Source organism: Emericellopsis atlantica (genome assembly GCF_019669845.1).
Source record: "Emericellopsis atlantica unplaced genomic scaffold F5Z01scaffold_16, whole genome shotgun sequence".
Taxonomy (NCBI): Eukaryota; Fungi; Ascomycota; class Sordariomycetes; order Hypocreales; family Bionectriaceae; genus Emericellopsis; species Emericellopsis atlantica.
Genome location: NW_025764718.1, coordinates 455,533 through 471,400, shown reverse-complemented (window position 1 = coordinate 471,400; position 15,868 = coordinate 455,533). Strand labels below are relative to the sequence as shown.

Genomic DNA, 15,868 nt, shown 5'->3' with positions numbered 1-15,868 from the left:
TCTCTCTAAAATCACAGCACTCATTGCCTTCGAGAATTGTTTGCCCCCTTGACCAACCATCAGTCTGAGCTTCTTTATCTCTTTTGAATTGTGAGGTCGGATATCAGTTGGACCATAAGTCTTTGCCAGGCTATGATAAACTGTTTCCCTCGCTGGGAGTAATTCCAATCTTTTTCTTCGGCGCGCGCCAGAAATTCGTGCTGTCTCATGTCGTTGAAAGAGTTGTGTATCTTTTGTAAATATAATACTGGCGAAGGTACCAGGTAGTCAAAAATACACAGTAGCCGTTAGTCAAGGTGGGTGGGGCAAGTCCAGGCAAGGTCCGCACTCGACCTCACCTCCATCGCGGGGCGTCGCAGCGCAGCTTCAAAAGAGAGCTCTCGCATCTACAACCAGCACAATGTCCGCCCAGCCACAAGGGGAATCAGGTCCTGACCCTCTCCGTTGCTTTTCTGCGTTCTAGCATGCATCGCTGACAAGCACACAGTCAACCTCGACACGCTCCATCCGGAGCAGCTCGCCCAAGTCAAGAAGCAGCTCGACGAGGAGCTCGAACACCTCACCAACTCCTTCCAACAACTCCACGGCGCGTCGAACAAATTCCGAGATTGCTTGCGTGTCGTAAAGTCGCGACAACAGGCCGCAGAGGGTAGGGTTCGTGCCACGCGCAGCGACAGGGCATTTCAAGCTGACGAGGGTGTCAGGATCGAATAATGTGCTGGTCCCATTGACGAACTCGCTGTACGTGAGCGGGCAGTTGACGAATACCGATCGTGTGTTGGTGGATATTGGCACAGGTTTCCTCGTGGAAAAGGTAGGCAGCCCGTCGTCAGGTTGATGTAGAGGGATACTCACGCAGGCACAGGACCTCAAATCGGCTGCAAAATTCTACGAGAACAAGGTCACAGACCTCACAAACAACCTGAAAGATCTCGAGACCATTGTGCAACGGAAACAGCAAAACGCACGGACGATTGAGGAGGGCAAGTCTGAGTTACATAATTTCTTCCCCGGGTTCTCGCCGCTAACAATAGCTCCCAGTACTAAGGCAGAAGATCATGGCCCAGCAGGCCCAGGGAGAACAAGCGCAAGCCGCATGAAAATATATCAATAAAACTTTTCAACTCCAACTCCGCACCTTCCCATTGTTTTCATGAAGCACCCGTGCTACGGACGTGCCGATTGAGAATTTTGGAATCTCAAAGCTCGATCAAGTCCTCGGACGAATCGGTTTCGCGGTCGCTGTCTTTTTCTTCGTGTCCGCTGCCCAGATCCATATTTTCGAACATGGTTGACATAGCGTCTGAAGCCTTTCTAGGGCTGGTGAGCGCCTCGGGGGGTTCGGTGAAGTCCAGGTCGATCAGATCGTGGTTGGTTTTCTCCGTCTCCTCTTGAATCCCTCGTTGTTTCTCACTGTTGTCGTGTACTTGCTCTGCAGTACTCAAGCCGCGGAGTGTATCCTGCACTGTCAGGATGCAACGAACGAATTGTTCAAGCCTCTGACGGAGACTCTGGCCGGGCGCCTCCTCATGCCACACGTCTTTGAAATCCGAGCCCCAGTCACGGCCATCTCTACCGCTTAGATTCATGGCCTCCTCCCAATGCTCCGAGTACATCTCGATACTCCAGGTCGTCAGGGGCTCAGCTTGGAGCTTGTCATCCCACTGGCGAGTCGCGCTGACCTCGACTACGTATTGTGTGCCCGCTAATGGAACGATCAGAGAGCTTTTGACGCAGGTTTTGATGATGTCGAGACCCTTGACCGTCCAAGGGCGATTCAGTCGAGGCTTGAGAAGCTCAAATGCCTCCATTGGCTCGTCTTTGCTCCACTCGAAGCTGATATTCTTCAGGTACTCGTTACAGCGAGTGGGCATCTCTTGACTGATTGTTGAGTTGATGCGAAGCATCCAGTCGAAGTCTCTGAAAAGCTGAGGTTAGCTCGGTGTCACGCAAATATTATCTTGCACCTTGGTCTTACTCTTCTGGCGCAATCGCGCACCAGTCTAGGTGTGGCACAGCGACCGGCTGTTCTAGCCTTTCGTTACCCAGACGTTTCTCGAGGATCACAGCCCGTAGTTCGCTGTGCATCTCGCTCTCTAGAATGGTCGTGATCAGCTCGTTTCGTCTGGTGCACTCGTCCATGGGCAAGCCGGGACCTCCGCGGCAAGTGAGCAACTTGATGGCCTCGTCTACATTTTGCAGGTCTGCCAACCTGTCTAGACGTGAGTTACAATGGACACATTAGACACCAGGGAGCTCAACTAACCGTGTTGCAAGAGCGGCGGCATGGCCGCGGTTCTGGTAGAATTGGAGGGCTTTCTCAAAGGACCGGTAGGACAGCTCATCTGGCACATCCTTTCTCCTCTTTTCAATATTAAGCCGACCGAACGAAATTCGCATTTCCAGGAACTGCGCTGATGGTAGGTTCATGGCGCCATAGGCGGCATTGGGAACGTCAATAACAAGCCGATCCAGGAGACTTGACATGACCGCCGGGTGCTCGGCAGCAGGAGGTCCACGCAGCAGGTTCTTGCCAATGACAAACGGTCTCTCTGACACCTCCAAGGAGATCATTGCAGTCCAATCTGACCGTGCGGGTGGCTGGAGGAACAGGGTTCGCGAGAAGGAACGCTGAATCTGGCGCAGAATGTGTAGCCTGTTGGCTATGGCATTGTGTGCAGCGTCCATTTGCATCTTGTCCTGACTACGCAGAATGAGCATAAAAGGAACACCTGTTAGAGTTGACTCCTCAATAGTACAACCAGTATCTTTGGCGATCTGGTCGAAGAAACCTTCTTCTTTAATCTCATCGGGTACAAGGCTGTCGCTGGCGATGATGAACGCACCCTGGGCACTCGTCAGATCCGCGATGAAGTAAGTGCCTCTCGGGCTTACCTCAAGCTGCGCCGACTCTTCGCGTTCTCTCGTGAGCTTCTCCTCTTCCTCATCGCGCTGCTGGGTTTGAAGAGCCTTGATGGATTGCATCGACTTCGTTTGAGCAAACCTCTTCGCACCGCGGCCACCAGGGCCACCACGAGCTCGGTCTGAGGCCATGCGCCAGCCATTGGGCTCAACGTTGCCCATGGCGATATTACACAGAACAACTAGGCTGCAAGATGGATGGGACCAGATGTTGGTGGTATATGTAGAGTTAAAGAAAGTGAGGAGACGATGTGGAAGTTGAGTTGGTCGAGGAAGGCGAGGCTGCTCCCGGGTACTTGCCTTAAGTACGGCGAAGCACTTTAAGGAAGGTACGTCACCAGCCACTCAACAGGCCTGCTGGCCTGCTGTGTTTTCTTTCGTTGTCACCGCTGAACTATCTGTAAGGGCAGATCCTGGCCTGATCTTGAGCTGTTGGTGTGATTGTAGCGTGCATTATCAAACACAAAACATGGGACGACTCAGATCGGCCTTGTTGTTGTTTACACCGATTACGAGATGTATCATTTTTCCAGTTGGAGTCTATGGGGTCTACTGTACACGGAAGACTTTGCCCGCAGACTCTTGGGAGGGCCTTTAAACAGAGCTGTTCCTCTTCTGCTCACTCGTCCTGTCACGGGGCAGGAAACGACTGTATAATAGGTCTTGGGGCTACAGGCCATTCACAATGATCAGTCCGTGTGGATATTCACTTTTGACCCAGTGGGACAATTGCACCCCTTTGTCCGCAACACGTCCTTAGAAGAGCTCCAGTCCGTGGATGTGGCAATGTAGTAGGAAGTGCCCCTACAATCCGTTCAGGAATACAGTCTTTCAACATTCTTGGTACTACCAGAGTGTGAGTGGTAATTTCAAGCAGCTATGCTCGAATACTGAGCTGGCTCATGCTGCTGCTCCAGATTACATGTAGACGAGGGAGTGCGAAGCCGCATCTGGTACTCCCGAGTAGGTAACCAAGTATAGTAGATGATACTCTGTCACTTTAGTAACACAGATATTACTTTGACACCTTACGCAGAGCATAGACTCAAGTCGACATGGAGGCTGCTGTAGCTGATCACCCCCTGAGTCCTACTTGTAAAGGGGCAATTGGGGGACGCAAGCCCCTCCGTTTGGACAAACTTCCAACAATCACCATGAGACCGTCAATTTTGGAACCAAACAGCTAAGTGGTAACAAATTAATAGACTTCCCGACTGTTGTGCTGACTCCTTTGAGACAAATGAACATCGCTCGCGATCTGACCATAGACCCAATTAACGGGGTTATGCACCTAAGCACCACCAGTCAACGACGCGTCTCCCAGGCGCGTAAATGACCAGAACCTCTCTCGACGAGGCACGCAACTCGAATTTCCCACAACCACCCCAAAATGACTGCTCAGGGTCACTCTCCAGAACAATTGCTACGGAAACGAAGGGCTCCAAAGGGCGTGTCGCGCGAGGACTCGGACGACGAACTCGGCAGCGAAGATCTGCCCTGGGAATGGATCTACGACTCGGCGACTACATCAGCGCAACCACGAGACCCTGCCAACGATGAGCCGACTGGCGAGCGGAAAAGGCGGAAGGTGTCCTCCAGGAATATTGTCGGTGCGAAGATTGGCGAGTTTGTGTGCCGAGTTGGCGACTGTGTCCTGCTCAAGGCCGAAGGGAGCGGGGAGGCATGGATTGGCATGATCTGCGAATTCATCGAGGACGATGATGGGGAGGAGGAGATGAGCGCGAACTTCATGTGGTTCTCGACGGAACGCGAGATTCGCAACAAGGATAAGAAGAGGACAGATTATCTTCCGGTGAGTATAGACGGCTGTTTGGCCTGGCCTCTGCTCGAGTGGACTTTGAGGCTAACAAGCTTAGAATGAGCTCTACATCACGCCTTCGTGGGATGTCAACCCCTTGGCGTCGATCAATGGGAAAGCAAAGATCATGTCCCTGGGCGCTTTCGAGAAGGAGTACCCCAGTGGAAAGGTGCCGAGGCAGTCACCGGACTATGGCAAGACATTCATTTGTCGTAGGGGCTGCAACACACGGACAGCCTCGTATACGGAGGAGTTCATCTGGGAAGAGGTTCTCCAGAGCACCGAGGATGTGTTCAAGATGATCCAAATGGTAAAGGACAAGACCAAGGCCACGAGAAGACGCAGACGCGCGAGGAGTCAATCGCCACAAGATGACTATCTACCACCTCAGACACCAACAAAGACTGGGCGTGGTATGAACGTTTCGACGCCACAATCTAGGCGGAGTATCGCAACCCCTGCTTCAAGAAAAAGGTAAATTGCCATGACCTGCCCTGCTAGTCGCTGATCACCTAACAATCTCCAGAAACAAAACACTCGAATTTACACCTTTGGCCACTCGCAAACTCTCACCGAGCCAGATTGAGGGCTCGCCTTTCCAGGTAGCTCGCAACCGTCTGCACGTCTCTTCCGTTCCCACTAGTCTCCCCTGCCGCGAAGGCGAGTTCTCGCTGGTGTACTCGCACCTCGAAGCCGCCATCAGCGATGGTGCCGGTAACTGCATCTACATCTCCGGCACGCCTGGCACGGGCAAGACGGCCACGGTCCGCGAGGTGATTGGCAGGCTGGAGGAGTCTGTCAACATGGACGAGCTGGATGATTTCATCTTTGTCGAGATCAACGGCTTGAAGATTACAGATCCGCACCAGTCATACACCTTGCTGTGGGAAGCACTAAAGGGCCAACGGGCGAGTCCAGCACAAGCTCTCGATCTGCTGGAGCGGGAATTCAGCAACCCTAGTCCGCGACGGACGCCGTGCGTCGTCCTGATGGATGAGCTTGATCAGCTCGTCACCAAGAACCAGGCTGTCATGTACAACTTCTTCAACTGGCCTACGCTCCGCCACAGTAGGCTTATTGTCCTAGCCGTGGCGAACACTATGGATCTGCCAGAGCGCACGCTCAGCAACAAGATCAGCAGTCGTCTAGGTAGGTTGTCTCACACAGCTTGATTAGTAGTAGATGCTAACGCACACGCCAGGTTTGACACGAATCACATTCCCAGGCTACAACCACGACCAACTCATGAAAATCATCCAGTCACGACTAGAAGGTGTACCGGGCAACATTGTAGATCCAGACGCCATTCAATTCGCTAGTCGAAAGGTAGCCGCCGTCAGCGGAGACGCCCGTCGCGCCCTCGATATCTGTCGTCGCGCCGTCGAGCTCGCAGAAGGCGACATCCAAGGCGACCCAGGCACGCCTAGCAAGACAGGTCGCGCCGATGGCTCGAAGGCCAGCTCCAACCGCGGCCGGGTCACCATTGCCACCATCAAAAAGGCCATCAATGAGGCCACCACCAACCCCATCCAGCAACACCTCAAGAGCCTGCCCCTCATGTCCAAGCTCCTCATGGCCATGCTCATGCTACGCATCCGCAGGACAGGAATGGTCGAGACGACGTTTGGCGAGACCCTCGACGAGCTGCATCGCGCGAATCTCCGTGCCTCCTCCTCCAACCCGGGACTCGCACTGATCCTCCCCGGAGGCGCCCGCGCCGCCCACACATCCGACGTAAGCCGCCCCGCATACATTCACACAGCGGCCATAGAGCTCGCAGCCGCCGGTGTCGTGATCCTGGAAGCGCAGCGCGCCGAGCGATCCAGCAAACTCCGCCTGGCCATCGCGGAAGACGAGGTGAGAATGGCGCTCCGTGACGACGTGGAGCTCAGAATGCTGGGCATTGGCGTGTAGAATTAGATATAGAGTAAGATACCCGAGGCGCAGCCTCCAAAGCATCGTTCGATGATCATGTGTACTCCTTCTCGGACCCTTTCAAAATTTACGGTGCTGTAGTGTTGGTGTCCACTGGAGTGGGTGTGTCTCGGGAGAGGCCTTCTCATCGGGCTTCCAAATTTTGACTAGTGACATGTTAGTCGCTCTGCTGTGCATGTAGGGCTGTATGTAGAGTGAACTTACTGGTCTTGTCAGCCTCGCCGCAGATCAGGCGGAGCCCCGAACGATCGAATGTCGAGCTCATGATGCCCGCTTCGGCGTCTAGAGAGCCCGGCTGCGCCATGGTGTCCATAGACTGGTACCGATGTCCCGTCTTCCAATCCCAGAAGCTCATGGATCCGTTGTCAGCTGTCGAAATAATTAGCATCCGCAAAGTAGTCATCGCGCTGGTTTTGGATCTCTCTTACCTCCCGAGAAGAAAACATTGTTCTGGTTTACGCTCAACGTGTTGATGATGGCGTTGTGGCCCTCAAAGTTCTGCATGAATGCACCTTCCGGGCACTTCCACTGCTTGATGCTGCCTGTGCTGCCCGTCGCAAAAGTGAACTCTTCCGGGTGCGTCGCCAGCGCTCGCACGCCCTTCTTGTGATGTGTCAGGACGCCCATGGACTTGCCGGCGGCCAGATCCCACATGCGCACGGTCGAGTCGAGCGAGGCGGTGATGACCTGCGGATCCGCCTCCTGACAGACAAGCTGCGAGACTGTCTGCTTGTGACCGGAGAGGACGTGGATGTTGCTGCGCGTGCGCATGTCCCACACGCGGGCCACGCCGTCGCGGCCGCCCGTGACGAGGACGTCGAGGGTGGGATGGATGGCAAGAGTGTAGACACCACTCAGGTGGCCGTGATAGTGCCGGATGACCTTGTTTGTCTCGAGATCCCAGCATTTGACCATCTTGTCCTCGCCGCAGGAAAACAGGTATGGATGACGGGGGGAGACGGCCAGCCCGCGAACAGTGCTGATGTGTCCCGTCAACGTCAGTTTCAGCCCGCCTGTCGGCATGTCCCAGATCTTGATGGTCCTGTCACCGGCACCACTCGCGAACCACTTGTTCCCGGGCTCGACGGCCAATGCGCGGACCCAACCGAGATGGCCCGAGATAACACGCATCAGCTTCCATGGGGGGTGCCACTCCGGTCGAGGCTGGACAAGTTGTGGCGTCCCCTTTGTCGTCAAGTCCATGCCCGCCTCGCGCGTCGCGCCGTCGCCAGGTTTGCTGCTACTGCCGCCAGGGCCTTCCAATAGCTTCTGTGTCGGTCGCTTCACCACCGCGTTCGTGATTGTCTTCTTCTTGGGCTTCGCGCCGGGCTGCTTCGCGGCTATTGATGCCGGTAGTTTCTCTACCGTACTGTACTCGGCGAGGTAGCGATGCTTCATCATGGGGTCCTCAAAGGACGCGTCGTCGAGCTTCTGGCGTTTGTTGGCGGCTTCGGTGGACGCCGAGTTCGATGGCGCCGCGGGTCGTGTGTACAATTGTCGCGAGACGGTAGCATTCTGCGATACCAGCGCACTGAGCGCAGGGGCTGATTCTGGGTTCTCCATGGCTGCGAATGGTGATGGTGGTGACGATGGACAATTCGCAGTGTCGAGCGTCCATGTCCAACTTGGAAAAAACGACGGAGGCTGCAGCCGCGTGTGGCGGTGTCTGTGGCTAGTGAAGCTAGCGCCACAGCGGGTGTGCAAGGCAGCCACTCCACGCCATCATCGGCGCATCGCCGTGTAACATGTTACAGTGTCGCACTTCGTTCTGTTACAAACTTGATGACTGTCTTCAAGTAGCACGAGACATCTACATAAAATCCATCGCATTTTCAGTCATGGCAAGCGAGGATGACAAGTTCCCTCTACACACGGCCGCCCGTCTCGGCCAAGGTAAGCCGACTCATCCTTGCAGCTTCATGGTGACTTACACGAGGCAGTGAGTGTGGCAGATGGGCTACTCAAGGTAAACTCACGCTCCGCAGATGTCTTGAACTCCCTCTAACATCTCAGACCGATCCCAAGCTTTCACAGCGCAGAGATGACGACGATCGTCTCCCCATCCACTGGGCCGCATCATCCAACAATCTCGACATTGTGGTGCTCCTCGCCAATCAAAAGTCCTTCGACCCGGACGTACAGGTAGGCGCCATCAGCAGCAGCAGAAACTCTCACCTGAAGGACCGCGCTCTCTGACCGTATATACGCAGGATGGCAGCGGCTGGACACCTCTCATGATCGCAGCCAGCGTCGCCGACAGCGAGCCCATCCTCAGACTACTCCTACAGAAAGGCGCCGACGTCAACGAGAAAAGTATTACCCTCACCTTCTTTCATCTTCGAGCCAACTACTAGTAGCTAACATGCCCAGATAACAGCGGTGCAGTGAGTTCCTACCTATATTCACTAATACGTAAGCCTGGCCAGAATGCCTAACCTCATTAGACGGCCTTGCACTTTGTCGCGTCCAAGAAGAATCTCGACACAGCACGCCTCCTCATCGAGAACAAGGCATCTACACGCGTCCGCGATAAACGCGGCCAATACGCCATCCATCGCGCTGCGGCCGTTGGATCCGCCCCCATGGTGACCCTCCTCCTCCGCAACCGCAGTGCGCTCAACGCCACGGATGTTGAGGGTTTCACGCCGTTGCATCATGCCGTTGCCGAGGGTCACGGTATGGTTGCCTTGCATGAGGAAACGAGAGAATGTGACTGACAATGTGTAGGCGACGTTGCGGTGCTCTTGCTCAAAGAAGGTGCCGATCATACATTGAAGAACGCGGAGGACATGCTCGCCCTCGACCTGGCGCCCGACAAGGATGTGCGTACGCTGCCTACTACCCCAATGCTCAAGCAAAGTCCCTTCCGAAGCCAATGACCGATGAACTGACCACGTTTCTTTCTTCTGATGCAGGTGCGCCGGTATATATTACAGGGTGCAGAGCGTGAGGGCGTCAACCTGACCTAGCCTAGATGCTCTGATGATGATGAATCAAGCTTGACTGTCGGAAATCATTGATACACGTACGCTCGCTCGCTCGCTCGCTCATTTCACCGTCCTCTCGACCAATTCACGGTACATGGCTTTCACATCCTGCACATCGGCACGTAGCTCCTCCACCAACTCACTCTTCTCGCCCAGCATCTCCAGCGTGGTCTGGTACCGCCCGTTGATGTCGGCCAGCTCCTTCTCGAGAGCCTGCACCTTGTCCGCCGCCCCCTTGGCCGATTCAATCTCCTTCATGAGACCAACCATGTCGGAGCGGGCCTCGTCTCGCTGTGCGCAGATGCGCGCCATCTCTTCCTTGGCGGCGACCTTTTCCCCCTCGAGACGTCGGATGGCGGCACTCATCCGCTCGACGAGCTGCACGGAGGGACCAGCACCGACGGTGGAAACTGAAGTCATATCTTGCGCCACGTGCCGGGGTGACGAAGGGGCTTTGCTCTCGGCGGGATCGTCGTGACCCGCCAACGAGGGAGACCTCATGTTTGTTGGCTCGCTGGGTGCCTCGAATGGTGAGAAGGGGGTCGGCAAGGGCTGGGGAGAGCCCACGTTGGAGAGACCGCTCGCGACCCGGCCAGGCGGTTGGCTCGACATCCTCCTAGGGCCATCTAGGGGGCTGTCGGGGATACTGCCGACTGGCGTCCGTCTTGACCGCCCCGGAATCTGGAAGCCAGCGAGGTCCGAGCTAAAGGTGCGCGAGATGGACAATAACGGTGACTCTGGCCGGCTCTGGTTGTTGCGGATGCCGAGGGGTTCTTCGGGCCACGGCCTCCTTTCGTTATCCCTTTGCAGCTCGCGGGCCGCTTCGCGCTGATGCTTCTCGAGATCAGCACGGGCTTGCTCGAGGGCTGTCTCGGTCGCTTTGGAAGATGCTCTGAGTGCCGCGAGCTGTTCGCGCGCGGTCTCGAGCTCTGCCTTTGCGGCAGCGAGATCCGGCTGCAAGTCTTGGAGCTCGTCTTCCAAGTGACGGTTTTTGCTGGCCTGGACCAGTTAGCATCTTCTCTCGCGTTCCACAACGACCAAAACGTACCGCTTCGCGCGCTTTCTTCCTCATCTCTGACTCGCGCCTCGTAGCCTCATCCCTCTCCTTCTCCAGGTTTGCCACCTTGGCCAGCAGCGATGCCTCAATGCCCTGCCAGTTGTCGCTGGCGGTAGCATACTGCGATTGCAGGGTCTCGATCTGCCGGATGAGCTTGATCTGCCCTTCGCCGCCCGATCCGGATGACGCCTCTTCGGCAACAGAGCGCATAGCCTCGAGCTTGCTCTCCATCATCTTGAGCTCATTCTTCATCTCGGTCTCTGTAGCGTGACTCCTCTCGGTAGCTCGGTCCAGCTTCTCGCGCCATTCCAGGCTCTCAAGCCGCGCCTTGTCGGCCGCCTCTTCTAATTCACCCTTGAGAGTGGCGATGGTGTCCTCGAGGGCCTTTTGCTTCTCTCGCTCGGCTGCGAGCGCTTTGTTATGCGAGTCCACGGTGGCGGCCTCGGCCTTTTCCGACTTGGCTCGAAGCTCTTGCTCAAGGTTCTTCATGCTCTCGTCCTTTGCGCTCACTTCCTTTTTCAGCGCATCAATCTCCTTCTGCAAAGCAGCCGTTGCCTTGCGCACCTCTTCCTGCCTTTTGGTCCTTTCCTCGTCTCCATCGAGTCGACTTTTCAGAGCTTCCGTCTCCGCGAGGGCCTTCTCCTTCTCTTTCCTCAGAGTGTCGGCTTGCTTCTCGTTTTCCGCAAGCTGTTGCCGCAACCTCTTGATGGTCGTCCGGAATTGCCCTTCTGTCTTGGATAATTTGCTGCCCTCTTCCATGAGAAGCGCTATCCTCTCGTCCCTCTCGGCAATCTTGCGCTCCGCACTGTTGGCCGGTGCACTCGACACTGTCTTCTTTGCTGTCTCGGCCGCTGTACGTGAAAGGTACAGGACCTTGGCTTGAAGAGAGTCTATCCGCTCAACATATTCCTGAATCTCTTCCTGGTGCTGAGTCTTAATGTCGTTTACATCCCTGGCGATACTGGAGAGCTCCTCGCGTGGGAGTGTGATCGTAGGGATTGCCTCGTTGGGTTTCGGCTTGGCGGGTTCTTTCGTTTCGGCCTGTGATGGTTTTCCTTCCTCAGTAGTCGTAGTCTTCGTAGTCTCGGGCACGGCTTTGGCCTCAGTCGTTGTCGGTGGCGGCGGAGGCGGTGGTGTCGTCGTTGTCTCGCTCGTCGCGGGTTTGTCTGGAGACGCCTTGCCGCCCTCGACGGCAGCCTTGGGCTCCTCTATGTTGTCTCCTGCTTCGGCTTTGGTAGCGAGACCCTCCTCCTTCTTGTCGCCATTCACCACATCCAGCGACGGGCGGTCCATGGAGCTACGACTGTCGAACGAGCTTCTCGGCGACGCCTTACTTTCCCCTCCCTTCGCGGCCATAGCCTTTGCTAAGCGCGCTTGTAACCGGTCGTTGACCCTAGAATTCGAAGAGCTCCTCGCTATTGCCATGTTAGCAGTGTCCTCCCTCCCAGCCTCGACGCTTCTCCACATACCCGGTGTCGCCGCCACCTTCGCTGACGCAGACATGGGCGCCTGCATCGCCGGCTGCTTCGTGGGGGGCCTGGGATCAGCCTGGAGTGGATCATTCCCATCCTCGCCCTCTAGCATGTTGTCCAGTCGGGACTCCACGCCCGTGATGGCGCTGGAGATGAAGGTGCTCCATGCAGAGCTCTTGTTGCCCGAGGCGGTCATGGTGACAGACACATCGGGTCGCGCGACCCTGTTGCTGCTGATCAATGTCCGGAGGGTCGATCGCGTTCGCGCGCCACGGTGCGCTACGTGTCGTTTACGGGCCTGAACTCGGGGTGGTCGTGTTTGGGAGGGAATAAGTCAAGTAATGGGTTGGCGTTGGCAATTCAAGGTGGCTAGCACCAACTGGCAACTGGCGGGTAATTACGTACCGCCCGTCGCTCATCACTCTAGGTTAAGCTGAATGGCCCGATAATACTTGGGCGCAATCGTAGAGAACAAGCATGCGCAAACTCAATACATTTAACAGTCGCTATTCCACTTTCATCTACTGATCATGTAGGCCAGCTACTTCGCTAAGCCAACAATGGGTATCGAAAACCTACAAACACATACACCGTACCGTGTGGCATCACGAGCCAATCCAAACAGGCAACAAGAACAGACAAAAACTTGAACCCAAGACACCGTTGCCATGCTGGACAATGCAATGGATGAAGGTATACGCTTGAAAAGAGAAGATTGCCGACAGATTGTGCTCCAAAATCAAACAAAGGCACCGTGGTCTCGTGGCGTCTCGTCTCATCATCCCGCCAGCTTCTTCCACCAGCTGGTCCGGGGCGTAGCGCTCATGCTCGCGCCAGTGTCCATGAACAAGGAGTTACGGCGGCTCTGGTGGCGCTCATCACTCCCTTCCGAAGCGGCCATGCGCTTCTCACGCTCCCTGTCTTCTCGGCGACGGCGACGGCGCGGGTCGTCCGTCTCGTCTGCCGTCATTTCCGCTGCACGTGCGCGCCGCCGTGCCCGTCGAGCCTCGCGCCGCGCCTCCTCGTCCTCTGCCTTCTCAGGTGGAGGAGGCGGCGGTGCGTCCGAGTGGTCCTTGACCCAGGATGATGTTCCCGAGTGAGGCCAGGCGGTGCTCTCCCGCTCGCGCCGCCGCTGCTTTCGGGGAAATGCTGATTCATCCCCAGTCTCCTCGGCATGGCGGCGGCTGCTCTTCCTGCGTTCCGGACCTGCTGCTGCGGCTTCCTTGGCCGCACGTCGTTCTTCGCGCCTACGACGCCGCTCGGCCTCGTCTTCTGACGGATCGACTTGGCGCGATCGATGACGCTCGTGTTTCGAGGACCGGGGGGCACCCTCGTCGGCTTGTTCGGCTGCCATGGCGGCAGCCTCCCGCTCCCTGCGAATGCGACGCCTCTCCGCCCTGCGCGCCTCCTTCGCCTCCTCTTCGCGACGTTGCTCCTCCTCTCGTTCTCGAGCAGCTCGGCGCTCCGCCCGACGCGCCTCCTTTTCGGCATCCTCATCGCGTCTGCGGCGCTCTCGTCGAGACTCGTCCTTGGCTTTGCGGGTGCTCTCCTCTGCTGGAGCAGCAGCAGCTGCTGCTGCTGCATCACGCTCCGCCCTCTTAGCTCGGCGCGCGACTCGGCGTGCCTCACGTTCAGGACCGTCGACTGGTGGTGGCACAGCTTCTGCTGGAGGAGGTGGTGGCGGTGGTCCACGAGCTTCGTCGTCAGTTGTTGCGTAGGTGCTACGACGTTGCAGTCCACCACGCTCCGGGCGGTCAGCCTTTGGCGTCATCAGCCCGCTGAACAGTCCAGAGATACCTCCCTTGCGCTTCAGAGTCGTTTCCACGGGCGGAGTTGGCGGCACATCGGGCATCAGCTCGTCGCCTTCCATGGTAGGCTTTCTTGAACGGCGACGCTCAGACTTGGGTTCAGACCGGCCGAGACTGCCCTCGGCTTCCGTGAGAGGCTCGTCTTCAGGCAAGCGCGATTTCCGCGACTTTCTGCGCTCACTGCTGCTGGGCTTGCCGCCTCCAAATCCCAGGATCTTGGCTGCCTTGGAACTCATCTCCGGTACCTCTTCGGGGGGTGGAGATGCAAGACCGTGATCTGCCGAATTACGACGCGAGGAGCGACCCATGCTCGGGCGCTTCTCTCGCGTGGACATGGAGCGTGAAATGGGAGGTGTCGAGCTAGTAAACATACTCGCCAGCCGTGGACGAGCAGGAGGACCGTCAGGGCGGTCGGAGCGAGGGGCGCGGTCTGCCTTGTCCGAGTTGGAACCCTTTGAGGAGGATGTCTTTCCCTTCTCGCGCTCCTTGTCCTTCTCCCTGTCCTCCTTCTCGGCGGATCGCTTCGAGCTTCTCTCGGTCTTGGTACGCGAAGATCGCTTCCTTTCCTCCTTCGCTGGAGGGTCCTCGGGCGGCTCGGGGGCCGCGGTCCAGTTGCCCCACGATGAACCACCCTCACGGCTAATCCTCGTTCTCTCTTTCTTGGATCGCCTCTTCTCGGGCTGGGGCTCTTCCTCGCCGTCCAGTGGGGAGGCAATTGCCGACGGAGGGTCTGGCACTGGAGGTGGTGGCGGAGGAATCGGCGCATCAGCCATCGCCCTAGACTTGCTCTTCTTACTCTTCTTCTCTCGCTTGGGAGCTACCTCGACGACAATCTCATCGTCGGCTAGCGCAGGTTCGGCGGCTGGCTCGGGTTCTGGCTCTTCCTCGGGGAAAGCGCCTGGAAGCCCCGATGAACTGCCTTCCTCGGCAGGTGTCGGTTCGGGGTCTGCTTCGGGCTCTGGCGGTGGTGGTGGCGGCGGAGGGGGCGCTGCCGCAGACTTTGATGACTTCTTTTTCGATTTCGACTTCTTCTTCTCCTCGACAGGCTCTGGGGGAGGCGAAGGGGGCGCAGCTACCTCGGGCTCAGGCTCTGGCTCAGGTTCCGCTGGGAGGTCTTCTTCACGCGAGGCCTCGAAAGCTCTCAATCGATCAGTCAACCGACTGCCGTATGAGCGACGAGACGCAGAGTGGGGGGCATCGGGAACAGCAGGGGGCGGGGGTGGGATCGCATCCTCGCCGTCCATGGCATCTTCCAGATCTGTCGAGAGTGTCAGCAATCTATTTCATGCCCGTCTCGGCTTCCACCGAAACAACGGAAGGGGGGGGTTGGGGTCGCACGAGACGCTGTGCTCGAGGCAGGGGGCGGCATGTGTACGTACCCTTCTTCTTCTTGGAGCCCCCGAGACCCCAGAAACTGAATGCTTCGGACGTTGCGCGCGGCTTGCGGTCACGATCCACCTCTTCCAGCAATGCGTCCACTTCGGCCGGATCGAGCTCCGGCTCTGGCTCCACTTCGGCCTCCGGTTCTGGGGCCGGCTCCGCCTCCGGTTCGGGCTCTGGATTTTTATCCTTGGACTTCTTCTTCTTTTCCTTCTTCTCTTCCTTCTCCTTCTCCTTTGAAGACTTCTTGTCCTTCTTCTTCTCCTTTTCCTTCTCTTTCTCTTTCTTCGCGGCAGCAGCTGCTTCGGCTTCGGCTTCGGCTGCCTCTTTAGCTGCCAGTTCCTCCGCCTCGCGAGCAGCGGCTTCCTCTGCCTCTTGCGCGGCGGCAGCGGCAGCAGCAGCCTCTTCAGCTTCTTTCGAGGCAGCTTCTTCATCGCCACCCGTAGCTGCATTTCTCTCAGCAACCTTTTGGAGAAGGATTTCGTGGC

At 57.0% G+C, this 15,868-nt stretch overlaps 7 protein-coding genes across 7 annotated transcripts; 3 read left to right on the top strand and 4 right to left on the bottom strand.

The window, feature by feature from the left end:
* The first annotated feature begins 334 nt into the window (after nt 1-334).
* Nucleotides 335-1,344, top strand: F5Z01DRAFT_147421 (Prefoldin). Its single transcript, XM_046257704.1, has 5 exons — nt 335-428; nt 488-649; nt 705-814; nt 866-983; nt 1,042-1,344. The coding sequence occupies exons 1-5, from the start codon at nt 401-403 to the stop codon at nt 1,098-1,100; spliced, it is 477 nt and encodes a 158-aa protein (XP_046117508.1). The 5' UTR covers nt 335-400; the 3' UTR covers nt 1,101-1,344.
* On the bottom strand, nt 838-3,263 carry F5Z01DRAFT_147472 (uncharacterized protein). The gene is made up of 3 exons (XM_046257705.1): nt 2,267-3,263; nt 1,979-2,212; nt 838-1,920 (listed from the first exon to the last, which is right to left on the bottom strand). The coding sequence occupies exons 1-3, from the start codon at nt 3,082-3,084 to the stop codon at nt 1,200-1,202; spliced, it is 1,773 nt and encodes a 590-aa protein (XP_046117507.1). The 5' UTR covers nt 3,085-3,263; the 3' UTR covers nt 838-1,199.
* Nucleotides 3,264-4,312: 1,049 nt separating this feature from the next.
* On the top strand, nt 4,313-6,655 carry F5Z01DRAFT_623654 (P-loop containing nucleoside triphosphate hydrolase protein; the record flags this gene model as incomplete). The annotated part of the gene is made up of 4 exons (XM_046261332.1): nt 4,313-4,735; nt 4,800-5,215; nt 5,268-5,890; nt 5,943-6,655. The coding sequence occupies 4 exons, from the start codon at nt 4,313-4,315 to the stop codon at nt 6,653-6,655; spliced, it is 2,175 nt and encodes a 724-aa protein (XP_046117506.1).
* Nucleotides 6,656-6,736: 81 nt separating this feature from the next.
* F5Z01DRAFT_623670 (WD40-repeat-containing domain protein) lies at nt 6,737-8,239 on the bottom strand (the record flags this gene model as incomplete). The annotated part of the gene is made up of 3 exons (XM_046261334.1): nt 6,737-6,822; nt 6,881-7,045; nt 7,105-8,239. The coding sequence occupies 3 exons, from the start codon at nt 8,237-8,239 to the stop codon at nt 6,737-6,739; spliced, it is 1,386 nt and encodes a 461-aa protein (XP_046117505.1).
* Nucleotides 8,240-8,435: 196 nt separating this feature from the next.
* On the top strand, nt 8,436-9,667 carry F5Z01DRAFT_147289 (ankyrin repeat-containing domain protein). The gene is made up of 8 exons (XM_046257701.1): nt 8,436-8,569; nt 8,617-8,642; nt 8,690-8,818; nt 8,887-8,989; nt 9,047-9,060; nt 9,121-9,352; nt 9,404-9,498; nt 9,592-9,667. The coding sequence occupies exons 1-8, from the start codon at nt 8,515-8,517 to the stop codon at nt 9,643-9,645; spliced, it is 708 nt and encodes a 235-aa protein (XP_046117504.1). The 5' UTR covers nt 8,436-8,514; the 3' UTR covers nt 9,646-9,667.
* Nucleotides 9,546-12,549, bottom strand: F5Z01DRAFT_147368 (TATA element modulatory factor 1 DNA binding-domain-containing protein). Its single transcript, XM_046257703.1, has 4 exons — nt 12,190-12,549; nt 10,712-12,135; nt 10,578-10,662; nt 9,546-9,714 (listed from the first exon to the last, which is right to left on the bottom strand). Exons 1-4 carry the CDS (start codon nt 12,386-12,388, stop codon nt 9,647-9,649), a joined length of 1,776 nt encoding a protein of 591 aa, XP_046117503.1. The 5' UTR covers nt 12,389-12,549; the 3' UTR covers nt 9,546-9,646.
* Nucleotides 12,550-12,671: 122 nt separating this feature from the next.
* F5Z01DRAFT_147251 (uncharacterized protein) lies at nt 12,672-15,624 on the bottom strand. Its single transcript, XM_046257700.1, has 3 exons — nt 15,380-15,624; nt 13,598-15,258; nt 12,672-13,555 (listed from the first exon to the last, which is right to left on the bottom strand). Exons 2-3 carry the CDS (start codon nt 15,242-15,244, stop codon nt 12,971-12,973), a joined length of 2,232 nt encoding a protein of 743 aa, XP_046117502.1. The 5' UTR covers nt 15,245-15,258; nt 15,380-15,624; the 3' UTR covers nt 12,672-12,970.
* Between the last annotated feature and the right edge of the window lie 244 nt (nt 15,625-15,868).

Excerpts from the sequence above, each read along its gene's own strand:
- F5Z01DRAFT_147421 (XM_046257704.1), top strand. The coding sequence starts at position 401 with ATGTCCGCCCAGCCACAAGGGGAATCAG. Across the intron at positions 429-487 it reads CCAGCCACAAGGGGAATCAG|TCAACCTCGACACGCTCCAT; the intron begins GTCCTGACCCTC and ends ACAAGCACACAG. Across the intron at positions 815-865 it reads CAGGTTTCCTCGTGGAAAAG|GACCTCAAATCGGCTGCAAA; the intron begins GTAGGCAGCCCG and ends ACGCAGGCACAG.
- F5Z01DRAFT_147472 (XM_046257705.1), bottom strand. The coding sequence starts at position 3,084 with ATGGGCAACGTTGAGCCCAATGGCTGGCGCATGGCCTCAGACCGAGCT. Across the intron at positions 2,213-2,266 it reads GCCGCCGCTCTTGCAACACG|GTTGGCAGACCTGCAAAATG; the intron begins GTTAGTTGAGCT and ends ACGTCTAGACAG. Across the intron at positions 1,921-1,978 it reads TGCGCGATTGCGCCAGAAGA|AGACTTCGACTGGATGCTTC; the intron begins GTAAGACCAAGG and ends TCAGCTTTTCAG.
- F5Z01DRAFT_147289 (XM_046257701.1), top strand. The coding sequence starts at position 8,515 with ATGGCAAGCGAGGATGACAAGTTCCCTCTACACACGGCCGCCCGTCTC. Across the intron at positions 8,570-8,616 it reads GGCCGCCCGTCTCGGCCAAG|TGAGTGTGGCAGATGGGCTA; the intron begins GTAAGCCGACTC and ends TACACGAGGCAG. Across the intron at positions 9,499-9,591 it reads ACCTGGCGCCCGACAAGGAT|GTGCGCCGGTATATATTACA; the intron begins GTGCGTACGCTG and ends CTTCTGATGCAG.
- F5Z01DRAFT_147368 (XM_046257703.1), bottom strand. The coding sequence starts at position 12,388 with ATGACCGCCTCGGGCAACAAGAGCTCTGCATGGAGCACCTTCATCTCC. Across the intron at positions 12,136-12,189 it reads GAAGGTGGCGGCGACACCGG|CGAGGAGCTCTTCGAATTCT; the intron begins GTATGTGGAGAA and ends ACATGGCAATAG. Across the intron at positions 9,715-10,577 it reads GGCAGAGCTCGAGACCGCGC|CGAGCGAGCGTACGTGTATC; the intron begins GCGAACAGCTCG and ends TGAGCGAGCGAG.
- F5Z01DRAFT_147251 (XM_046257700.1), bottom strand. The coding sequence starts at position 15,244 with ATGGACGGCGAGGATGCGATCCCACCCCCGCCCCCTGCTGTTCCCGAT. Across the intron at positions 13,556-13,597 it reads GCGAAGAGGAGGCGAAGGAG|GCTGCCGCCATGGCAGCCGA; the intron begins GCGCGCAGGGCG and ends AGGGAGCGGGAG.